This window comes from Cryptomeria japonica, chromosome 4 (assembly GCF_030272615.1).
Source record: "Cryptomeria japonica chromosome 4, Sugi_1.0, whole genome shotgun sequence".
NCBI lineage: Eukaryota > Viridiplantae > Streptophyta > Pinopsida > Cupressales > Cupressaceae > Cryptomeria > Cryptomeria japonica.
Genome location: NC_081408.1, coordinates 188,892,976 through 188,900,983, shown reverse-complemented (window position 1 = coordinate 188,900,983; position 8,008 = coordinate 188,892,976). Strand labels below are relative to the sequence as shown.

The 8,008-nt window shown below is 34.6% G+C and overlaps 1 protein-coding gene across 1 annotated transcript; it reads right to left on the bottom strand.

Moving 5' to 3' along the window:
• Positions 1-944: 944 nt before the first annotated feature.
• On the bottom strand, positions 945-4,080 carry LOC131875014 (protein ACCELERATED CELL DEATH 6-like). The gene is made up of 4 exons (XM_059219014.1): positions 3,988-4,080; positions 3,336-3,773; positions 2,564-2,710; positions 945-1,241 (listed from the first exon to the last, which is right to left on the bottom strand). The coding sequence occupies exons 1-4, from the start codon at positions 4,078-4,080 to the stop codon at positions 945-947; spliced, it is 975 nt and encodes a 324-aa protein (XP_059074997.1).
• Positions 4,081-8,008: the final 3,928 nt, after the last annotated feature.

The window sequence follows — 8,008 nt, the reverse complement described above, 5'->3', positions numbered from 1 at the left end:
AAAAATGCCATTTTTTGAAATTATTGTTAACTATAAGAAATGGGTTATTAAATTTTACATTAAAAACTTCACAAATCACCATCTGATTTTCTTAAAATGAACATATACAATCCATTTAAAAAATCTCAAAAACCAATAGTTTACATTATCTCAAAACATAAAATAGTTTATAAAAATCTGATTAAAATATCATAATATTATATGTTGATCCCTCATAGAATTGTCCAAGCCATAATCTATGTTAATGCAAATTTTTTTAAGATGGGTAGATTTTACTATTAATTTGTCATTATACACATGGAGTGTCAATTAGAGGTAAAAATAAGGAAAAATATTAACCATTCATAATGTTTAATATCATATGAATGTTAGGTAGTGTTTAATCAAGGTATAGAGTTAGAAAATGCCTACTTGTTGAAGTAACTCCATGCAGTGCCACATTAAGAAAGTCCACTCATATAATCATTGTTTATGAATCAAAGAACCTTAGAAACTTCTCCTATTATAATAATAAAACAAGATAATCTTGCATTCCCTATGCAACTAATTTTGCATGACATATTTAAAGGATGTGAATAGCTTATTCATAATGAGGTTAGATTTATTTATTCTAATGGTACAAAAATAAATCAAATGTTTAAAAGAATGATTCTTTAAAAATTATCTCATGACAACTTTTTAGGTTTTAAATTAGAAATATAAGCTTAGTGTGTGTGATTTAAGACATTCCCATTTGATTAAGCTTTTAGTCTTAAATAGCATACAGTAAGCAACAAATTAAGTCTAGAGGATGCTAATTAATTCTGAGTGTAACACTTTTAAGCTTAGAAGTGTATTCTTAGTATGATAACATACATTTAGCAACATATTAAACCTAAAAATGTCAGTCAATTCTAAATATTTAACACTTTTAAACTTAAAAATACAAGCTTAATGTGTGAGATTCAAGCCATTTCGATTTGATTAGACTTCACTTGAACTGCTATCACCAATTCCGAGTTGCGCCTGTCATCATATGTTTTATGGACCATGTTAATGGCATTCTCGTATTTTTGGGCACTCACCTTTGGAGCGCTATACAGGAAAGGTTTGCTCTTGGCAGGATAATTAGCCAGTAGTGCAATTATCTCGTAACTTTCGTGGTACTCCGTGTTTTGTCTTGCAATGTCCACGGCTGTTAAGCCTGCCTCATTGAACGCCCCCTTCTTTATGCCCCGTATGTTCAGCAGCGAAATCACCATCTACAATATTCACATTCAAATTTAGGAGTAAAAGAAACATTAATAATTCAGTCCCTCCCTTGAAGAGACAAATTGTTACACAGCAAATAAATCTTTCTATTGATTCAATCGAACACAGGAAACTTAATTGATATAGATCAGAGATAAAAGAATTCATTACAAATTAACTTTTATATATACATTTTAGATATCATAGACTCCTTCATGTGAATAACAAACACATACAATAACAATGCAAATCCTATATTTAGAAATCCCATTTGTGTCATATGCAAAAAGTGCAGAAAATTATAGTTAAATCTCATGTAATATGGAGCAATTACGATTGCTACATCCCTAAATTAAACAAGGATATGTAAAATATATTTTATTTGAAATAGTTTCTTGTTTTCATTTGTAGGCATTAACTTTTCTGCCATCACATCAACCATGACGTCATTCATATTTGGCCTTTCTAATAGCAAATTCTCCCACTCTCATCCCGAAATGACAGCTTGCGGTCCACCATCATTCCAAGTACGAGGCATGCACTGTCCATTGGATAGAGCTCAAGTTTTTAGCCTCGAGATTTGGCATGATGTTATACAGATATCCCTTCCCACCTTTGCAGCCGAATTCATTGCAAGGCATTTCTCATTAATGCATGTTGAAGACAACGGTCTTTAGCTTTTATTCGGCTTCCTTTGCAAGACTATCAACGGATTCTCTCTGTAACCGCCCACACAGAAGCTCAAGTTACTACAAGTTTCTAAGCGATGTCTGGTGAAGAGTTGTTTGAATTTATAATGAGTGTCTACCCGAGACCAATCTCTTGTTTTGGAGCAGACACTCCCATCTCTCTCTCGGCATCTACCCGTCAAGTCTCTTTGAGAAAAATCACGGACCTAAGATTGAAGAGGCTCCTATTTCTTGAGTCAACGGTCATCCTAGCCATTAAGCTCATTCTTGGCAGTGGGCATATTAGCAGTGAAGAATACCCCCGAGACAACACGAGCATCTCGTATCAGTTTGTCGCCTCCCTGATGGACCTAAAGCTTGATAAACAAGAAGTCTGGACCCTCACCAAAAGACTCTTCCTAGGTGACATCTTGCTCGAATTGCAAGAAGTCCGTCAAGCGAGAGAATCCTCTTCAATGCTCCAAGAGAACTGATCAAATTCTACCCATTTATGCTCGACGTGACGGGAAAGGACTTACAAAAGCTCAAAATTTTTGTAGGCATGGCCCTCAGATTTCTGAAATGGAGGTTTCTTGGGGACAATCCGGAGGACACGGTCAAGGATGAAGAATTCCTAGACTTTGCTAGACTCAATGGTGTCCTACCTCCCAAAACAAAAGTAGAGGGTCCCCAAGTGGAGCAGAGTAGGCGAGGTGGTGGCCGAGGTTTCGGTCGTGCTTCTGGTTGAGGAAGGGGTCGTCCTCCACGCAGGGGTCTTGGAAGAGGTCGTGCCCCAATGCCTTCGCCCATGCCTGGAGGTGAGAATTAATGAGATAGGTTTCCAGTTGGTCTTTTCCTTTTTGAGGCCGTTACAGAGCCCATAGTTGACTCCTTTTTTTAGAGCTTTGGAGTTGGTTTTCTTTTTCTGTACATACTCATGGAGATAGTTTCATTTTCACAGTTTTTAGGCCCACTAAGCTATTTTGGAAACCTAGGGTTTCATGCTGTAAATTTTAAATAGTTTCTTGTTGATTTAATTTGTTTAAGTGTTATCTGAAATCTATTATAGATTTCACTAAAAAAGCTGGTGTAATTTCAGATAAAAATATGTTTCATTGACAAAGTATTTTTTTTTAAGTTTGTATCATAAATTGGACTGAATTTGAAAGATTAAACACAATCTAAAAATTGATAAAGAAACGTTGCAGATTTTCTATAGAACGTGTAGTTAAACGAATCGGACGAAGGTTTTAGAAAAATAAGATCTTTGACACTGACAATAAATGCTTGGAATAAAAAGAAACTTACATTGAAGTTTTTGTTCCTTGCTGCAATCTGAAGAGGTGTGTCTCCCCATTCCAAGGGCTTTATTTTTTAAGTTTTTTCAGCTCCATGAGGCTTCTTAAGTCCCTGATTCACCAAGTTAAATAAATCTACCTTTTTTGTTTCTTTCCAGTATCCATTCAAGTAATCAACAATTCGCATTTGGCTAACTTGGGCAGCTAAGTGTAGCACGTTCATTCCACAACTATTTGGTATTTCAACAGCGTCTGGTCTGATCTCTATCAACTCTTTTACTGCTTCCCGATGCCCCAATTTCGCTCCCATACAGATGGGAGTTTCTCCGTCCTCATTAGTACAAACACAATGTTTCTTCCATATTCCACAAAGTTTCTCCCATACTTTCTCCTCTGTTAGCTGCCGTATTATATGCACATAGTTTATACGAACAGCAATATCCAGGGGCGCATTGCCATGCTGGTCCTTTACATTGAGTAGCTCTTCTGGATGTGGTGAATCTAATATACGCTTCACCTCATCTGTAAGATAGACATCCCAAATTATTGTCAAGTGGCATTCACTATAAATTAAATACTGTTAGAACAACGAAACTAATCTTAGATTAAATACGATAGTCATAAATAAATACCAAGGACAAACAATCTGTAATGGGTGAAAACTACAATCATCCTCGCTCCAAAGAAGGCATGCTATCTACTAAGGAGACTAGTCTCATGGTAGCACTCTAACATAAGTAAATACACATATAGTAATAGATATTATTAGAAATTAATAAGCGGGGAAAAACAGAATGACCTAAATCTCCTTCATTTATTGCAACAATTAAAGGCATTTCAGCATCATTCACAAATCCATCGATCTGTTCACCCTTAGCTTCCATGGCTTATCCAACTTGAATATTATCTATCTACGTTGCCTATAAGTACCTCAGTTGATGATCTTCCTTCCCTCTTCCCCTAAACAACGGAGAACCTTCGCTCCTAAACGACATATTTTAAAGAACTAATTAATTCGAGAGCTATGTAATTATTCAAAGCTTTATATTCCAATTGCGTTGGAGTATTTGTCCTTTTATGTGGCATGTAAAATTTTATTTAAACCTCCACAACAAAGTAAGATCTAGCTAGAAAGAAAGAAGTAAACTTGCAGAATGAGAGAAAATTTGAGAGAAGAATGAGAATAAAACTATTTCATTGACTGATTGATTATTTACAAATGAATGAATTACAAAATATATAAAGCTTTCGTCAAAGCAAAAAATGAAGGAAAAACAGAAATAAAACTAAAAAAACATAGATGTTCTCTACTTAGCTTAACAACTAAGCATAAAATAGTTTTATCCAACTCATGGGATTAAAACAAAAATCCATGATTATAATCCCATAAAACATGAAGGAAAAACGATTTGCGTGCACTGACACCCCCCCTTAAGTCTAACTAAGGAGACAAAAGCCTAAGGAAAGGAAAGAGGAAAGAGAGAAAACCTAGTGGGAATAAAACCCTCCTTAAAAATTTACATTGATTCTGCATGGCAACTTTTATGCTGCAATGTCCTTCACCCCAAGAAGTTTTCGCAGAAAGTGAAAATGAAAAGATAGGGCTCATATATGCCTCCACAAAGAAGAGAAAGAATGTTAATACAAAATGTAGCATGGTGAATGTTGTAGTAGGTTCCTCTACAACAAATGATACCTCTTCCTTTTGAAAGATAGAAACCTCGAGCTATCAAACTACTGAAATCCCACTCAAGTGAAAAGTATGAAGGAATAAAAATGAATGGTTCTCAAAAATACTCATATTTCTCCAATCTGATGTTGCACTGCGACTTTGCCATATAAGACTCAAGAACAATGACCATTGAAGAGTGAGATTTGTTTGGATGTGAATCAAGATGTGGCAAGATAGTAGAATGGAGTGGCAGAGAGAGAACAAGAGAATCCAAACCAAAAGAATATGCATCTAGATGGGAGCTGACATCAGAGAGATGACACGTGTCCTCAATGTTGTCATCGTGATAAAGGAGGAGATTCAACAAATAAATTATAAATGTCTGATAGGATGATATCTCTCTCATCGAGAAGACAAGAATGAACTTGTTGAAGAGAATCTGAGGTAGCATATGGAGAAGCCAAAATCTCTATCAAACTGGTAGGTGGAGGTGACTGAATAATTGCGGTACTAGAGGTTTACAAAAAGGAGAAGCAAGAGGAGATGTCTTTGTGTAATTAAGACAATCAAAACTCTTCCAATAAGAAATTTCCTCTTAAGTGTCATCATCATACATAGGATCATCATCATTATCAAGGGAGTGAAGCATATCTATAGTTAGATCATTTGGGAATGGAGGTTCAATGGAATCTTCATACATTTCCCATAAAGTATCCCAAAGAATGCAAGGGAACTCAATATGTCATAGAGTCCATGATGTGTGTTCCCCAACACTTAAACCAATTAATCCTGAAAAATGATCATTTCTACTTTCTCATGCAGATTTTTGCAAACAAGTACTTGGTTCAGGAATAATCCCATACAAATGTGGCAATAGATGAATCCATCTACAGTGATTTAGGATTCCATCATGTCAGGACTCGTAATTTCCTTCTCCCAAAGTGATGACAGATGGATGATATTTTATTCTCATTTTAGACTTAGATTACCCCCTTTTGGAACTTTATTTCAGTTCATGAATATATAAATTAAAATTACAGACAACCCCCAAGACAATAAAAAAATTATTGCAAAAGATTGTTAATGATTCTTCTTTCCAGCATCTATGCACTCTAATACCATGTAAAATTTTATCTAAATCTGTATAGCGCAATAAGATTTAGCTAGAAAGAAAGAAGCAAACTTGTAGAATAGAGAGAAAATTTGAGAGAAGAATGAGAATACAACTATTTCATTGATTGATTGATTACTTATAAATGAATTAATTACAAAATATATAGAGCCTTCATCAAAGCAAAAAATGAAGGAAAACCGGGAATAAAACTAAAAAATAGAGATATTCTTTAGTTAGCTTAACAACCAAGCAAAAAATAGTTTTATCCAAGTCATGGGATTAAAACAAAAATCCACAATTATAATCCCATAAAACATGGAGGAAAATTTGATTTACATGTGCTAACATGGTAGACTAAACAACTGTGTGAATATAGTTTTTTCGATGCAAATTAGATAGCCATCTTTTGCATGTTACAAGATTTAAATGTTAAACAATTGCGTCCATAAACCCAAAAATTGATGGGGTCACATGGTGAGGATCCTTCACACTAGTTACCTAGCATTATTTATTATTACAATCAAAAGGTTAAATATGGATATTTGCTTTGTTGAAAAGTCATAACTATTTATGATAATAATAAAAAAAAATTCAATCTTACAAAATTCAGTACTAACTATTGATGTGAAAATGCCTCGTGCATGGAGACAAAAAGATGCCTTTCCCATGCAAAAGTCAGCGTTATTTATTATAATAATAAAAACAACACAAAACCCTAGTCACATAGTTTTGTTGTTCGTTCTGTATTTTATTTTTTATGACAAGCAATTTGAAGGTAAGATTTGTTTAATTTTTTCACATATTTTTATAAAAATGGATGGAAAGAGATACATTCATAAATTATTTAGAATATAAAAACATAAACAAAGTCATCACATGAGGAGAGTAGTAATAGAGGTGAGCAAGAAGATCATGGCCATCTACTTTGCTCCATACATCAGTAGGGTGTGGAGTGTCCATAAAGATGGTTTCATCTGTCATTATCTTTATTTGTATCTTTTCATTTATGAATAGTGAGAAGGGAAAATTGCAATAGCCAACCAAGGGAGCTTGTTGTCAAATAAATCTCACCATAATTAGCATGAGTAGATCACCTAGAATCGGAGAGGAAAAGCACCAAAGAGGAGACTACAAACAACCTTGCTAAGCAAAATCCTTCACATAGCAATGGGAGAAGCCTAGGAGGAAGCCTCCAACTATCTCAAGTAAAGAGAGCATGTCTACAAACATTCCCATGAGAAGGTAGAAAGCCCTTTTAGGAAGAGGAAGACAAAGGAATATTGGCAACTATAGAAGGGGCATCTCTCTCGAGGTTAAGGAGAACTTGTAAATGGGCCACCTCAAGTGCAACTTTGTTAGCTTGCCACTGAATCTACATTAAAATATTTCTAACAAATCAATGCTTTAGTATAAAGAAATGCATGATGATCAATAGAATAGTTGGCCAAAATAGTTGAATTTACTATTGAACACACAATAGGACTGAGAGTGGGCGTGAATTAGTCTGGATCTCTAACTCAACTTTATTGTTGATTTGTTAAACTTCAAACCACTACTAACATATTACTGTGATGAAATCATGAAATAACAAAATACAATCAACTCATGAACACTAGATCTATGTGGAAAATCCAAGAAGGGAAAAAACATAAAGACAATCACACTCACAATATATAGATATAAATTATTACAATAATTAGGCCACGATCTAGAGAGCTCATTTCTTCAGACATGCTAACTAAAAAGGCACACAACATTATGGAAAGATACAAAGGACTTGCACAGCCAAAACTCATTGCTTCAAGGCAAGATACACGTAGCTACCAAGAGAGACACATTGTCTTTCGAAAGGAATAGCAGAACTGAAAAAGAATAGGATCTCCTAATCATGATATTGACCTTGAATCTATGTGTCAAGGGTCCAATATCATTGCAAATACATCTAATCTCAAACACTATTATCAAATAGTATCAAGGCTCTTCTCAACTAATTGTCACATGCCTTTTCAATCAAATCTATTTGCAT